The following is an 18,255-nucleotide window of genomic DNA, read 5'->3' as shown; positions in this document are numbered from 1 at the left end:
GAGGAGGCGCAACGGGTGAAATTAGGTGTTATCTGCGTTCCATCAGCATTGCGTCTGGTGCTATTTGCACGTATTTAATGAGGTAATATGGGCAGAACATTTCTATGCAAATTAGCCTAGTCCAAAAACACTCCCAATTCACAATGGCCGGCGCAAATTGCACCTCGCAATTAAAGCGACGCTCCTAACGTCTTCAGAGATCTGGTGGTAACTATGTGACGTGGAAAATGTGGGTGATTTTGCGCGAGCTCCCACACGCACGCCCGTCTGCTGATCGACACAAGATGTCTCCCGGTGGTAGATCTCGGCAGGGGGCGCACTTCCATCAGCAAAAACGTTGGGGAAAAGGTTGTGGCGCGCCGTTGAAAAAGCTCCCACTCGTACACCCGTATTCCGATCCACGCAATAATATGCACAGGGTAGATGTCGTCGTGGGACGCAAGTTCCCAATGCATTGTCCCATGGGAGTATGCCCCCCTGCGGCGATATTAATTGAGGGGCGGATTTGCGGTGATCCTGCACCATGCACGGTCTGCACAAAATAATTTATAATTTATAATTTATTTGTCCATGTTATTCAGCAGTAGGCTATTATGAGCAAACGAAATTCGTTAGATTGGACATTTTGATTAATTATTTCAAGCAGAGAATTGAGAAATTCGGCACTACTGATAGATGAAGTTATTTAAGTGAGTGTGAGTGAACAAAGCAATGAGTGCTTGATAGGTTAGTCACCTTACAAAAAAAATCTTCAAATATTTGCATGAATAGAACAATTAGATTGGACATTTGATGTATGTATGTCATTATGCAGCACAAGCACAATACAATGAAATAAAATAAATAAACCCATTATTATTTATTTATCCCGAATTAACATTTTGACGGCCTGTCTGCAGGCAGTCGGCCCCGTGCACGTCGCTATACATTAACAGTCGTCTATTATAATCACATTTAACATTTTAAGCATTTTATGAGCAAACTAAATTTGTTAGATTGGACATTTGAAAACGGTCTTGAATGGCCAAAACATGTCTGGAGATTATAGCTTTATAGCTATCACCAGTTAACCTGAAAGGCGTGCTGATCAGCAGTAATGCAACGTCATGATTGTTGATTGATGGGAGTATCAATAAATAGAAAGATTTGTTTATGTAGGCTATATTAAGCAGCACATATAAATGACAAACTAACTTAGTTAATTAATAACTAACATAAATAGCATGGTAATAATACGTAGGTTATTGATCAATGAATGTATTGATAAATTAATTTATATTACAAATGATACACCAGTAGAAGTCATGTTATTTCGTCATTGTGAACGTGCTGCTCGAAAATCTCCTGCTGTGTGGGTTCTCTCATTCATAACAATGGAAGCAATAACAGCAATAACAAGAATAATACGAGCTTAATTCCCTCTCCCTCATTTCGGGTTTATTTCCCCCCCTTCCTGATATCTTCCAACAGTGCTGGCAGGTGCAGTCTGCTCCGCGAGCAAACTGCGCTGGAGCAAATCAGGAGCAAATTGCACACCTATGGGCATGTTTGCGCTAGTATCTCATCCTTAGCAATGTCCTTAGTGAATGGCTCGCAAAGACGGAGCAGCAAATCGTGCACAGTTAAGGGTGCTATTAGCACCGCGCAATCAATTCTTTGTGAATTCGCTCCTCTGTGTTCCAGAATTTAAACCATTACACGCCACTCCTATCCTGTCTCCTAATTCGCCAATTAATTTCTCGTGGGCGTGCCTTCTCACTTATTAACCAATGTGAGTCAAAGTCCCTCCTCTAAGGAATATTACTCGCTGTTTCCCTCTTGTGGTACTAATAATGTTCCATGTGTTCACTACCAGGTCTTCTAATACAGCGGTTCTCAACAGGGGTGCCGCGAGATGCCTGATGGGAATGTTTCTTTAAGAATATAGAATGACAACTATTTAACTAAACAAATAGTCTATCTAGTGCTTCATGTGTATACAATAATTGCCTAATCTAATAACATGAACTAAAAAAGAAATCGATCAAAATGTCTTCACACGTTTCGTAAAGTTATTATAGAAACTTTACCAACTTAATGTCCGCGGCAGGCGTCATTGCTTTTACCAACAGATTTTCCAACGCATTTCCAGAGCAGTCGCATTCGTGTGACGTCACATCACGGGTCCTATCTCCGTTACAGAGCCGGCTCGCGGGCGGCTCTGGTCCGTTATCAAGGAAATGCAAAGCGATAATAATCACTAAATGCATTCAGTGCTGGATCTAATCAAATGGATTTATCGAGACACGTTATGGAAAGTTCAAGACCGGATCACACAGCTTCTGAAAAGTGCTAATTACACGCGACGGTGATGGGCTACTCGCCAAGTGCAGACCAAATGAGTGTATCAGCTGCTGTGTTATGATTATTATGACAAGTAACTCACGATGCAGCACTTAAGGTGTTGATACCATTCAGCACCACATATTTGTGTGAAGCTGGATTTTCATCCATGACAGCTCTGAAAACCAAATATAGGGCCAAGTTGAGCCTTGAGGATGACATGCGTGTTGCCTTGTCATCGATCTCCCCACGTATTGACCGTATCATTAGCCAGAAGCAGCAGCAGACCTAGCCCCTTTCGTGACTGTGATGCACCGAGTGAATCCACAGTCACTTGCTCCTAAATAGGAAACCAACCTAGATTTACCCTGAAGGACTGGTTCTAACCGAACCGTTCGTTATACAAGAATCACAGAGACATTTCAAAGGTACTCACAGTTGCACGAGGGTTTCGGACAGAGATACGGGATGGTTTGAAAGCTTGGCGTTGCTAATAAACATTGTAAATAATTGTTATAAACTGGTCAGCACTGCATTATTTCCGGCGTTGGGTGCATGATGCGCATGCGCTGTGATCACAACCAGGCAGCCAACGCCGGAAATAATGCCGTTTTGAGCAGTCTATAAAAATTATTTAAAATGTTTATTAGCAACGCCGAACTTTCAAACCACCCCGTATCTCTGTCCGAACCCCTCGTGCAACTGTGAGCACCCTTGCCATGTCTCTGTGATACATGTATAACGAGCGGTTCAGCCAGAACTAGTCCTTCATGATCAACATACGTTGGTTTCCTATTGAGGAGCAAGTGACTGTGGATTCACTGGGTGCATCACAGTCACGGAAGGGGCTACAGCAGACCTCACACTGAGCTAGAAATGTCCACAAGTGCTTATTTTCTGTATTTATTTATAATTTGAGACATTTTGAGAAATGGTCACACTAGTTATTTTTTTGGAAAACAGTGCAGCTGCAACAGAGCACTTTATTGATATCTTTCTGTATTTAAAAAAATAAATACATGATTTTCTGTTTGAGAAATGGTCACACTATGTTGTTTTTATGGAAAACAGTGCAGCTGCAACAGAGCACTTTATTGATATTTTTCTGTATTTAAAAAAATAAATACATGATTTTCTGTTTGAGAAATGGTCACACTATGTTATTTTTATGGAAAACAGTGCAGCTGCAACAGATAGCACGTTAGTGATCCTTTTCTGTATTTAAAAAAAGAAATACATGATTTTCTGTTTGAGAAATGGTCACACTATTGCTATATTTATTTAAACATTTAGACCTGAAACGCCTGCTAATAATGCATTATATAGCCTGCATATACACACAAATGTGTTTCCCGGTTTCAATGGGTTAAATAAACGTTATTTTGAAAGCAAGCACTTTTGTCATCATTGTAGCAAAAAAGACAGGACCGGAAAAGTCTTTATCGTATGTAGGGGTGCCCTGGAATATTTTTTTGGACACAGGGGTGCCTTGGCAGCAGAAAGGTTGAGAACCCCTGTAATAGATCAAACACATTCTTTTAGTTCATAAACCTTACTCAGAAAGACCAGCTGGTCTTGGAAATCAAAAGGATTTGACCTCAGGCCTGTTTTTAACTGACCTGAGAAAACACAACGAATAGATGGTCTTATCTGTAATCTAAGTTAGTTTCCAGTTTACCACAACTCAAATTGTCTCTAACAGATGGTTGTGGCTTTTATAACAGGCACTGAGAGGTCCTGTGACCTCAAGGACGTTTACTGTAAGTCTCAGCAAAGACCTTCTTGTTACCCTGTTAATCTATGACAAATACATTAAATTATACTACAGTATATCCTGCCGTTGCCCTTGACCAAAGTACTGGCATTACAACTAGAGCTGGTCCCCGGGGCGCCGCACTGTGTGGCTGCCTACTGCTCCTAAATAGTTAGGATGGGTCAAATGCAGAGGACACATTTCTCCAAGGGGTTTAATGAAGTCTACAAAAACAAATATGATAGAAAAACCATAATAAATGGCTCTGGGCTACATGAATCATGGTAGTGTGGTAATAGGCATTAGCAATTAATCTTTCCCATGTTTATTTGTATCCCATAAATAAATTATCCCTCTAAACTAAATGGCTACATTATGCTATATTGCTGACAGTGAATCTATTGCTTCGTATATTAGCTTAACCTCTTAGGCCCGAGCGGTCCGGCACCGGTACGAGATTGATATCACGCCATACATTATTTCAAATGTAGCCAAGAGTAAAGACCCTAACCCAGTCAAAACAGCAGTCAAAGTGTATATTTTCAAAAAACTACACTTCCCAGCTCACGCCAGCCCCTGTCAATAATCTGACTTCTAGATTGATTTTTTAATTTCTCTTATTTTTCGGGATTATCTCCCACAAACCTGAACGTTATTGGCATAAATTAGAACGCAGTTAGTTTTAAAAAAACGGCGTTGCAATCTGATGAAAAATGGCGGAGAAATGTACATAATAAAAAAGTAACTGTACTTACAGTAGATTTCATTCACGGTTTGTGAATTACGCCTGGTGATACTAAATCCAAATTGAACTCTGCCATTGGAAAGGGGAGATTTTGCCTAATCCATAGATGTGCGACATGGCTATAATAAGGTAATTTATAGGCCTGATATTCTATATTCTATAATCATATTTCAAATTACAGGATGGCAGAATTCAGTACTGTATCTACGAAACCTTCTGTTTAATCATCTTCCCTTTATTAATTTGCTTCGATTTTTTGTCTGGTCAATATTAGCATGGTGTTATTCACAGTCAAATGTCAAGGATAAAAAAAGAAAAGCAAAAAAAAGAAAATTGATATTCTCCTTTGGTACATTACAATTTACTCAAGCCTAGTAACAGACACAATATTTCTGACACTGGGAATACATTCCTTGAGATCCATAGATGTCCCTAGATACCAAGAACATGCAAATGGTCCGTGTAGAAGTGGAGCAATCTTCCATTTACTTTTACATTTACCATTTTTAGGCAGATTTTCAGAAAATAGGGCTAGGGTTTAAGAGGTTAAGAGGTTAACAACAAAAGCAATTCTATTGACTGGTAGTTTACAATGAATTACGCTTCCCACTCTTTCAAATCAAATCAAATTTATTTGTAAAGCCTGAAATCACAAGGTAATGCCCCTATGGTCTGTACAAGCCTTCTTGAATAAGTCAAGAAGAAACATCACAATAAATCAAGAATGAAAAAAAAATCCAAATATGCGACATTCCCCAATGAAGATGAGGAACAACTCGAAAAACCTACAGTAGCAATAGGGGGGAAAAGCACCACAGCCAATGTGGAGGAGAGAAACCTCAGATGGGCTGTTCAAAGGGGATCCCCCAACTTGGATGTCATGATAATATAGTGTTGCTATGGATGATAGATGGGTGGAGAATAAAACAGGCCAATAGTTGGTATGTATGTACATATACATGTAATAAAACACATATATGTACATGCAATAGCAACTAAGGTACATAAGAACATTCTTTAAATATTTAAATAAAATAGAGCTAAGAACAACAACAACAAAAGAAAAAGCATAGGGAAACGCTGGTATGAAAATAAGATAAAGGCTAAATGTCAAGGCTCGGAGCTCAAAATATCAGTCATATTCCATTTGGATGAATGTATGTATGTATTCCACTCTGATCCATTTGAAGTATGGGGGCAATGTAGAGAAGATCGCACCACCTTGGCCATCACCACGAGACATCCACTCACAGAGAGACAAGGAGACAGGGACAGGGGTTAGAGAGAGTTCCCGTGTTTGTAGTGGGTGGACATGGGAGCAATAAATATATGTAATAAGAATATATGAATATAATAGAATAGAAGTACTTAGCCCAGCAATGAAGTAGAGCAGGCATGGTTTAGACATTCTAGGTCAGACAGAAGACGGTATGAAGCTGATTCATGACCTCAGTTATGTTAGGTTCAGCATTGTGGACATCTCATGTCAGGCTTGGAGTCAGCTCACACTGTCATTTTCACTCTTCAGGCCTGACACGAGCTGTCCATGGTGCTGAAAGAGTGTGAAGCGCAAGGGGAATTGTTTAAGCTGTTTCAATTCTTGCATGTCAGTCCGGGCCCTTTGGGAGGGCAAATTGAAATGGGAGAAACATAGCTCAACAAGGCTGCCACTGCTCTCAGGCCAAATACCCTAACATCCAAACAACCACAGAATCTGAACATCACATGAAAAACATTTGGAAGTAGAACCCAGCTACAAAAGTGAAAAGTCTGTTGGTTTGTTTTTAAATTCGAACATAATCATGTATTTGCAGAAACAACAGAGTGACATGGACACTCAACAATAATTAAAAACAAACATAGGCCTACTGTAGACAGATAGATATGGTGGATGGATGTTACCATGCCCTTACCCTTTTAAGACAAGGTCCTGATATAACCATCTCATTCATGAATCATGATATTAATCAAATAAAACTGTTGGGTTTCTTCACAGCCAAATTATGATTGTATGCCATAATTCCAGTAATAAAATGATTATATTGCCATTACAAACGGTAGGCCCAATCAAGCTACTTTATATTATGTATTTGTGAGGACTTGGCTGTGTGAAAATGATTATAAAGGCTTCTCCAGAATACTGTAAGTGACATTTCTAAATCAGCAAAAAATACACAGATTCCAATTGAAAGCAAATATAATATATATGTTATATAATGATATATAATATTTTATATATATATATATAATATATATATTAAGGCTGTCAAAGTTAACACGTTATTAACACGTTAACGCACAATTCTTTTAACGCAACTATATATTTTTAATGCAAGATTAACGTTTAAAAGATTTTTTTAATAAAATAATAAATTTTTTTTTTGAGACTTCACTCAGGTTTATTATTGATACTCTCATTGATACTATGTTTGTTTCTGACTCAAAGTGTGTGTGTGTGTGTGTGTGTGTGTGTGTGTGTGTGTGTGTGTGTGTGTGTGTGTGTGTGTGTGTGTGTGTGTGTGTGTGTGTGTACGTGTGTGTGTGTACGTGTGTGTGTGTGAGAGAGAAAGAGAGAGAGAGAAAGATCAGGAAGGGGCAAGAGAGAAAGAGAGCTGGGAGTGTGTGTGTGTGAGAGAGAGAGAGGGGCAGGGGGTGAGTCCTCAGCCCTTGTGTGGGTGAATGTAACAAGTTCCTAACATTTTCTTTCCCCTATTATTTCATGCACACTTTATTCATCGTTTTAAATTATAATCTTCTTTTAAGTTATTTTGTGCATCACTCTGTTTTGAATTTGATGCAAATTTGCAACGCATGAGGGTCATCCTTTTGTGTTAAATGGCTGCATAAAGCAAGAATTTGTTGACTCTCATGTTGATAAGAGTACAGGCATTAAAGCGTTCCGTCTTGAGACGGATTTCCGTCTATTTGATTATATGTATATAATATTTTAATTGATATTAAAAAAAATTTACTTTTTTTTTTTTACTTTTTTTTTTTTTTTTTTTTTTATATAAAGTTTGCCAATAGGGATGTTTCAGTAGTATTGGCACTGGTAGTAGTCATAATAGTAATCCAGTCTATTTTTTTTTCTTCTAAAAAATAAACTAGTTCAACACAGGCAACCACTTTTGCTTAATTAGTTCATTTTTTAGAAGAAAAAGAAATTGCTCAAATGTATGCTCTAGTAGTAGTGTGTGTCTAGTCGATTTTGTGTTTTGAGCACAAAGATCATCATAGATCTAGCCTCTTAATTTTGCTCTCAAAGTGCACCAGATTGATGCATTTAACTTTAAAATGTAAAAAAAATTAAAAAAATAATCTGAGGGGGCATGCCCCCGGACCCCTCTGGAGGGGCAGAGGTTCACCCACCAACACAGTCTCACTAAATCCTGTGGGAAACACTGAGGATTCAAATTTTTTTTTACGGCTGTGGGTAGGGCGTTCCACATTGTTGTGGCATAATTGCGAAACGTGTTTAGTCCCTTGTTTGTATGATAACAAGCCTTTTAGTTCATGGTTCAAAGTAATGGGAAAAGGGTGCTAGCTTGCCATCAATCAGAAGCTAGCCACAAGACTTGCATTCACGCTCTCCAGCACACAGCCTCCCTGCCTGGCACAACAACCACAACAGTAGGGTCTATAGTCACAGTCAGGACAGTAGGCTCTACAAGTAGGCTCCCTTAAAACGCCAACGCTATTAAAAAAAATACAGTGGAGGTTAAAATAAGAATAGACTTGGCCTGAAAAAAGTTCAGTCAGGAGATATTAAAATATCTGTTTAAGGTAGATTTAGACCAGATAAAGATACAGATATGCGATTAATTTGCGATTAATTGCGAGTTAACTATGGACAATCATGCGATTAATCAGATTAAATATTTTAATCGATTGGCAGCCTTAATATATATATATATCTGATAATGAGGATAATGTAGCAGTGACTAAACTGGGGGTCCCTTGAGGTGGTTCCGGGGTGCCTATGCAAAATGAGGAACAGTTCAATTTCACTATCATATTTCATTTATTAGAAGTAAGTTGTAGCACAGTTTAGGGAATATATAAAAAACTGTATATTGATCATAGGCTTCTCTCTCTCCACTATTATAGATATCCCTTCTTTGCACAATAGACAATTCAGTTCCAAATCAACCAAGCTAAAAGAAAACCTTCTCTGACTGTTTCCGTTATCAAATGGAAGTCCATGGCCTGTTACGTATCTGCTTGGGGGCATAATTCATAATGTACCCTAATGACAATCATATACCGCCTTCCTCTCTAACAACGTCGAGAAGGCCTACCGGGAGGAGGTTGATGTACTGGCACGCTGGTGCCGGGATAACAGCCTATTCCTGAACAATGGTAAAACCAAGGAGCTGATAGTGGATTTTAGGAGAATACAGCAGGGGACACACACGCCACTGTGGATAAATGGGGCTATCGTGGACAGGGTGAGCAATTTTAAGTATCTGGGCCCTCATTCATCAACGTGTCTTACGCACAGATTTGTGCTTAACCTGTGCGTACGACCATTTCTAAGCAAAGAGTGGGATTCATCAATTTCAACTTGAACTTGACTCCGTGCTTATATTTACGCACAGCTCGGAGCACACTTAGCTGACGCCCAGTGGTAGAATATATTATTACAACAAGGAAATGAGCTTCTGTGCATTAGTTTCAACACTGGCATGTTCTGTATGAACCGTAATTCATTATAGTTCATTGTAAAATAGCAACAGTAGTGTAATTATGGTCAAAACCCTATAAATAGCATTTGGAATAATAGATCTTTCTCTCAGAATGAATGCAGCATGGTTTATATAGCGTTATCGGAATATACGGGGTGTACTGACTGACTGCGCTCCGCGTAGCTCAACTCGTTCTTATTTTGCGCACAGACCGCAGAAACACGGGAACGTTTTGATTATATTTAAAAGGCTTTACGTTAAACGAAACAAGTGGAATTTCGAAGCTGTAAGCAGAATACAAGTCATATGAACACCCACGATATAGTGTTCTTCCCCCTTTTTACTGTATAAGAAAGAATAAAAAACGCATTGCAATGACACCAGGGTGTATGTGTATTACAAAACCCTTGCAATAATGTGTCTTAAATGAATGAAAAGCATACATGCTCTGGACACAGAGCATATCGTGTGGGTGATATGACTTGTATTATGCTTACAGAATTCCACGTATTTAGTTTTACAATGTCAAAGCCTTTTAATGTAAATCAAAACGTTCCCGTATTTCTGCAATCTATGTGCAAAATAATAATGAGTTGAGTTCTAACAAAGAACATATTACATGCTGGTATGCTGATAGAGTAAACTATTATATGAATATGATATGATATAAGGTATACACTGGTCCGTCGCATACACTGGTATGCGCAAGTTACTGTTGCATAATGTAGGCTATGGCTGCTATTATATGTAATTCATATAGGCTACCTAATAGTATATGATTTTTAGAGGCATCTATTTTGTTGTCGGTAATACCGACAACAAAATAGATGCCTCTAAAAATCATATAGCCAATCGAACACAACTAATAAAGGCATTCATATTACAGCACGGTTATAATGACACACAACCAACGCCAAACAGTGGTCAACGAACGGTCTTTATTAGTATTTTGAGCTGTCCAGGCAGAATTGCAGCAATGGTCTTAGGGAGCCGTTGATATCTGACATCACCGTTTACAAGTCCGCCTTTTATTTATCCCATAACACGCGTTGTGTCTTCTTGGTTCGACAGCAGTGAACAATCTCCGTGAAGTTTCTCAGAGTTCCGCTCGGGTCAGTCCATTATTTCACATCCCATGGGGGGTGTTTCATCACTTTCATGACCATATATGGATAATCATGCACGAGCATTGACGGTAGAACAAAGTGGTATTTATCAACACGGAGGAGCATAGGACCTGTGTACGCACGGTTGATGAATCCCAATATTTCTGTGCGTGCACTGATTCTAAATTCTGTGCTTACGTGTGGAAATAGAAGATTTTCCACGTCACGTTGATGAATGAGGGCCCTGGAGTCCACATCACAGAGGACCTGACATGGACAACACACATAGAAGCGAAACAGCGCCTCTATCACCTGAGACAATTAAGGAAGTTCAGAGTATCGGGGAAGATACTCCACTCCTTCTATTCCGGGGCTGTAGAGAGCATTCTGACTGGAAACATCACTGCCTGGTTTGGAAACAGCACGGCCCAGGACAGGAAGGCCCTACAGAGAGTGGAGCGCTCAGCAGAGTGTACTACGGTATTGCACTACCACCCCTGCAGGACTTATATAACAGGAGGTGCAAATCCAGAGCTGCAGAATAATGAAAGACCCCCACCACCCCAACAACAGCCTGTTCAAGCTGCTGCGGTCAGGCAAGCGCCTACGCACACACACAGCAAGAACAGAGAGACTAAGGCTCAGCTTCTTCCCCCATGCCATCAGAACATTGAACACTGAACTCTCTACACACAAGTACACATGAGCACACACATACACACACACACAACACACATTCTGCATTCGCTCACACACAAACGGTCACTTTAAATTAGAGGTGGGCATAGATACATTTTTTTAATCTAGATTAATCTATCTGCAATCCTGGATTTAATCTAGATTAATCTAGATTAAAATGACTCAAAAAAAAAAAAAAACCTGCCAAAGGCATTCAAAATATGTGTGTTCTACCCAAATAATGACCAGAAGTAAGTCCTTACTTTTTCTTTCCTCCTTATGTTTCTCAGGCCAGGTGGCCCATTACACCATGAGCCCATCTCCCGTTTCCAAAATGCATTACAAACTGTTTGAAAAAGCTGTTTTGCTATGATAATTGGTAATGAAATATCAAAATAATGTTCAATAAGATGTACTTGTGTTTAATAAGTTGTTTTATTCAGAAGTTAACACAAATAAATAATATTACCAGTACAGTACAGTATCTAGCACACTCTCAGGAGCAAAACAGAAAGAATCATTTCAAACTTGAACTATGTGACATGGCTTGAATCAACTGCTCCAGTGGAGTTGCTCAGTGGCCAATGGTGTCAACTGTGGTTGTACTGGGCAGCTCCCAGGTGTGAATGGAACTGTGTGAATGTGAAGCAGGGCGTTCCTGAAAAAGAGCATATGTGCTCAGCGAACCTACCCTGGGTAAATAAAGGTAAAAAAAAAAAACATAAAAAAAAAAAAATATATATATATATTTTTTTTTAGATTAATGCGTTAATTATATTATCGCGCGATATTAGTATAGCGTTAACGCAGCACGTTAACGCCGTTAACGGCCCAGCTCTACTTTAAATACAATGGAAAGGACACTTTAAAGGAACGAGGATAATAAAGGTCACTTTAAAGAAAGAACTGTTGTGGTTCTTGTATAGTATAGTTTAGAAATAGCAAGTATAGCATAAGGATATAGAGTAAAAACTGTTATTGTATAGTGTACATAGGACCCAGTGCCTTAATTCGTAGCTAACATTGTATTGCATTATCTCAGGACTTTAACATGTCTATTTTATCATGTCTATTTTATGTCTATTTTATTACCTGTTTATTATGTCTATTTTATTATTTAGTATTATTGCACAATCAAAGCGGGCATGGCCACCCGCATTTCACTGTATGCCCTGGTATGTATATGTGACAAATAAAACTCTTGAATCTTGAATCTTGAACCATCATGTTAATTGTCTTGATGTTGTTGTTGTGTTCTTGTGTCCTCTAGTATGTGGCGATATCCATGGCCAGTTCTTTGACCTGATGAAGCTGTTTGAAGTGGGAGGTTCTCCTGCCAACACACGCTACCTCTTCCTAGGGGATTATGTGGACAGGGGCTACTTCAGTATCGAGGTAAGCACTTCCTCACTACATAGTAGCTTCTTCAATATCGAGGTTAGCACTTCCTCACTACATAGTAGCTTCTTCAATATCGAGGTTAGCACTTCCTCACTACATATTAGCTACTTCAGTATCAAGGTTTGCACTCCTCACAACATAGTATTTACTTCAGTATCGAGGTTAGCACTTCCTCACGACATAGTAGCTTCTTCAATATCGATGGTTAGCTCTTCCTCACTACATAGTAGCTACTTCAGTATCAAGGTTAGCTCTTCCTCACTTCATAGTAGCTACTTCAGTATCAAGGTTTGCACTTCCTCACTACATAGTATCTACTTCAGTATCGAGGTTAGCACTTCCTCACGACATAGTAGCTACTTCAGTATCGAGGTTAGCACTTTCTCACTACATAGTATCTACTTCAGTATTGAGGTTAGCACTTCCTCACTACATAGTAGCTACTTCAGTATCGAGGTTAGCACTTCCTCACGACATAGTAGCTACTTCAGTATCGAGGTTAGCACTTTCTCACTACATAGTAGCTACTTCAGTATCGAGGTTAGCACTTCCTCACTACATAGTAGCTACTTCAGTATCGAGGTTAGCACTTTCTCACTACATAGTAGCTACTTCAGTATCGAGGTTAGCACTTCCTCACTACATAGTAGCTACTTCAGTATCGAGGTTAGCTCTTCCTCACTACATAGTAGCTACTTCAGTATCGGGGTTAGCACTTCCTCACTACATATATAGTAGTTACTTCAGTATCAAGGTTAGCTCTTCCTCACTACATAGTAGCTACTTCAGTATCGAGGTTAGCTCTTCCTCACTACATCGTAGCTACTTCAAGACACTTAACCCCTAATTGCTCCCGATGAGAAGTTTGGCACCTTGCATGGTTGCCTTCTTGTGTGAATGGGTCAAATGTGAGGAACAAATCGTAAAGCACTTTGGATAAAAGCACCATATAAATGCACCATTTACCATTTACACATACTTCCTGCAGGTATTATATTATATATACCGGTAGTTCACTATTGCGGTTCATTGTACAGTTAATTGTTCTGTGCTGTTATTGCTTATGCAATAGTGAATGAAGATATTTCAAAAGAAGTAAGCTTCTTTTTTGTAATTGTATGTGGTGGGGGTCATCAGTGTATACAATGGTAAAATAGGGGTCCCTTAACTCTTATGCCCCCCTAACGATTTTGCAGAGTTGTCACCTTAGTGCATGAAAAGATTGCATCACGTTCAAGGTCATAAAAAACTTAATTTGTAATATTTCGTTCCAATTATTTTTTTATGAATACCACTATGAACTAACTCAACATATCTATCAAAGATTCCAAATATTTCCGTTTGTAGGGGTATGGTTAGGGTTAGGGTTAGGGTTGGGGTTAGGGTTAGGGTTAGGGTTAGGGTTAGGGTTAGGGTTAGGGTTGGGGTTAGGGTTAGGGTTGGGGTTGGGGTTAGGGTTAGGTTAGGGGACTGTTGAGCAAGTGTTGGGGTGGGCACGGGCACAGGGATGAGATTCTACCTTCTCCTAATCTTTCTGTCTGGGTAACCCTAACCCTAACCCTAACCCTAATGGCAAGAAATAAACCACTATGGACGATTTGAAAGCTAATATTGTTAACTTTTGTGTTAGAGGGTTTCAAAATCTAATCTTTTCAAATGCTGTGAATATATGGAAAATAAGCAAACGGACACAATTTCATGAGATAATAATCAACACAGCCATCGTTGTACACAGAAACACAAAAAGATATAGGCAAAAAACACAAAATAGTCGCTAAGGGGGCAGAAGAGTTAAGTAAATGGTTGGGAACCACTGGCCTAGAGGACAGGGGTAGGGGATGCAAGGGTGGCGGTCATGAGGGCGGGGTCTTACTCAGGCAAAGGAATGAGGGAAGAGGGCGAAATTCCCCAGCAGCAGCAAAGAGCAACAACATTTAAAGGCATATGCAGTTAAGCCAAGGAAACTATAAAAGAGGGAAATGTCCTCACGTCACTGTGAACCTTCAGTTCGGCTGACAATGAGTTGAATGGGATCAGCCTTCTCCTTTTATGACTATAAATCATTTAAACAGGTTACGACCTCAGATGTCAGACTCATCTGCAATTTGTTGCCTTGTTAACTAGCTAACGTTTGATATATTGGTTGATGTTTTTAATTTGTTTTACTCTGGTGTTTAAATTTCTGTGAATATTGTTTTTATTATGTACTGTACACTCGTCGTTTCTGTAAATGAGGGAAACCTCAGATGCTTACGATTTTAAATAAAGGTTGAAATGAAATGAAAAATGTATATTTCCTCATAGCTGGTATATTTTGGTATATATGGTATATTTTGAACTTTAGTATAGGCTTCAGTAGAACTGGCATCAAAGTCTGGCACCAAGCGGAGCATAGAACGCTGGTATTCTGATGTGATGACCCTTCCTTCTTTTATAGTTTCCTTGAGTTAAGCTAGGAATTGATAAAGGGTACTTGCGTATCGAGGTGCGCATAGGGAGGTGTAGTGGTTACGTTATTGCTGTTTCCGGCCGGTCTACAATCTTGAAAACGCAATGTAATTCCCCATTGACCATTTCTAAATTGTCTTGTTTAAAACAAATAAAGCATTAACATTTGCATGGTGTACCTTTCTGTGCATATTCATCCACAATCTATAGCTCAACATGAAAATATTCGCAATTAATCGAAGAAAAAATCGCAGAATTTTATTTCAACCAAAAATGCTTAAAGGGGACATGTACTATAAATGTCATTTTTCAGTCTCTAGCATTGTATTATAGTAATAGGAGTTAGTATCAATGTGTTTTAGTGTCTAAATACCATATTGGCGGATTGCTCTGATTCAGCTCAGATAATTTCCTGCTCCAGTAAATTAGTCCATCCTGATTTGTCACGTCATTCAGGCTCTGGGTAGAAGACAGTGATGTGATTGGCTCTGTGGTTGTAGCTAATGCCCGCCCACAATCTACATAGACTAGACAGCGAGTGGAAAACCACTTCCTCATACTGCGAGGCAGTGAAACCCGACACCTCTGCATACTCTGGAGGGAGAGAGAGAGATAGAGAGGGAGAGAGAGAGGGAGAGAGAGGGAGAGACAGAGAGAGAGAGAGAGAGGGAGACAGAGAGAGAGAGGGAGGGAGCACTTGGGGGGGGGGGGCCGCGCCACACAGGAGAGGGGAGGAAGGGAGCCCCCCCCCCCCCCCCCCACAAGCTGCCGTAGGGAGAGAAAAAACGAAAGGAAGAGACGGCCTGCCTTTTTTTCTCTCTCTCTCTCTCTCTCTCTCTCTCTCTCTCTCTCTCTCTCTCTCTCTCGCACCCCCCCCTCTCTCTCTCTTTCTCTCTCTATCTCTCTCTGTCTACCAGTCGCAGACTGTGTGGACTGACTGTCACTCAAAGTGCTTATGGGCGGAGCCAGGCCATAACAGCCTGAAATCTTGAAGCTGGAAAATGATGGTTTTGAGTACTTGATTAGAAATATAAAACAATGCATTTTTTTTTGAAAAAAACCTTACAGGTGTCTTCAATAGACTAACAGGAATTGTGTAAAGTTGCCCAAATAGTGCTAGGAATAGCAGTACATGTCCCCTTTAAACAATAATGTTAGTGATAGAAGGGAACTCGTTTTGTGCTAAATGGAAATCTTTTCAATATTCATGAGGCAGAATTGTTACAATAACCGATAATCCATTTTCCCAATGAGGAATCACTATACGGGTGGACCTCACAGGCTGTCCAAAGCGACGTCAGACTACACCTCCCTATTAAGGGTGGCATGGTGGCAGAGTGGTTAGCACTGCTGCCTCACCGCAAGAAGGTCCTGGGTTCGAACCCCAGCAGGGGGCCTTTCTGTGTGGAGTTTGCATGTTCTCCCTGTGTTCGTGTAGGTTTCCTCTGGGTACTCCGGTTTCCTCTCACACCATAAAGACATGCATGTTAGGGACTACAGATGAAAACTAGCTCATTAGCAAATTCTGGCACATTTACATTGATGTGGAAACTGAAGATGTTGATTATTGTGCACTGTCCCTGGGTAAAAAATAAATAAATAAACTTAACTTAAACTTAAAGGAAGGGAACACTGTCCGGCAACTTATTATGGGATGCATACTATTAGCAGGGGATGTCGGTGTTTAGGGAGAGAAGAAGGCCATATTTGGGGCACCTTCCTAGCACACCTCAAGGGCACATATATAATGGGACTTACTGTAATGGAGTCCATTAATATGGAGCAGGGATTCTTCTGGCTCAGGGTGAGAGAGCACCTTATTAAAAGGGCACATGCCCTAATAAGATAGAAATAAAATAATACATTATGGGTGGGTGTGGGGTTACATTTAATTCAACTTTATTGTTCAACCAATATTGGAAATATGTCTTTGTCTTGCCACAGGGGTTTCACATACTGTACATACATTTAAAAACTCCATTGGCCACTACCAATACCTAAAGGCATCTTTATATGCACGTCTTAAGTGTTTGCTTCCACAGACACTGGGCCTTAGTCATAGATACCGTAGCACACTGCAAATGAGGCACCAAAGTTGCTGTCCCAGACAAATTCTTAAAGGGATAGTTCTGTTTTTTGTCCTATTTCTTACTTACCAATGATGATGTCCATTAGTCCTTTCTCAGCACAATCAATACTGTTCCTCATAGTAGCTCTGGATAGTTGGCCACAAACCAACGGGGTTGAGCGACCTCCTGTCTGTATGAGCTGACTGAAATCTACTTTGTGTGTTCTGTGTGGTAATGTTCAGTGAGCCTCAGTCAGCTTGTACAGACAGGAGTTCGACCCCATTGACTTTGCATTGGTTTGTGGCTAACTAGCCAGGGCTAGCATGAGGAACAGCATGGGTTGTGCTGAGAAAATAAATCTGGCTAGGGTTCCAAAAAACTATCCCTTTAAGGTGCTCAGAGAATGCCTCAGTCATCATCATCTGTTTTAACCTCTTAAGCCATAGCCATATTTTCAGAAAATGTGCCAAAAATACATACATACAAGTAAATGGAAGATTGCTCCACTTCTACAAGGACCATTAGCATGTTCCGGGTATCCAGGGACATCTATGGATCTTAGAAAATGTATTCCCAGTGTCAGGAATATTGTGTCTGTTATAGGCTTGAGTAAATTGTAATGAACCAAAGGAGAATATATATATATTTATCTTTTTTCATATTTTACAATGAATAACACCATGCTAACATTGACCAGATGTGACAAATTGCCACTGAGCTCATTCAGCACCTTCTCGAGATCAGGTGTACAAAAAGCAAATGAATAAAGGGCAGATGATTTACAGGGGTTTTTGTAGATACAGTACTGAATTTTGTTATCCGGACACATGCAATTTTAAATATGAATATAGAATATCAGGCCTATAAAATACCTTATTATGGTCAAGTCACACATCTATGGATCGGGCCAAATCTCCCCTTTCCAATGACAGTTCAATCTGGATTTAGTACCACCAGGCGCCCCTGACAGGGCAGCAAAAACCATGAATGAAATCTACTGTAAGTACAGTTACTTTTTTATAATGTAAATATCTCCGCCATTCTTCAT

At 39.8% G+C, this 18,255-nt stretch overlaps 1 protein-coding gene across 2 annotated transcripts in view; it reads left to right on the top strand.

Moving 5' to 3' along the window:
• ppp3cb (protein phosphatase 3, catalytic subunit, beta isozyme) overlaps nucleotides 1-18,255 on the top strand; it is a gene marked incomplete at both ends in the record, with an annotated part of 215,587 nt that overhangs the window by 77,122 nt on the left and 120,210 nt on the right. For both annotated transcript variants that reach the window (XM_084331763.1, XM_084331764.1), the window contains one exon: nucleotides 12,560-12,684. In XM_084331763.1, coding sequence (XP_084187889.1) covers nucleotides 12,560-12,684 — 125 coding nt within the window. The remainder of the gene's footprint in view (nucleotides 1-12,559; nucleotides 12,685-18,255) is intronic.

Source organism: Notolepis coatsorum (genome assembly GCF_963971535.1).
Source record: "Notolepis coatsorum genome assembly, chromosome: 16".
Taxonomy (NCBI): Eukaryota; Metazoa; Chordata; class Actinopteri; order Aulopiformes; family Paralepididae; genus Notolepis; species Notolepis coatsorum.
This window is presented reverse-complemented; position numbering and strand designations above follow the sequence as displayed.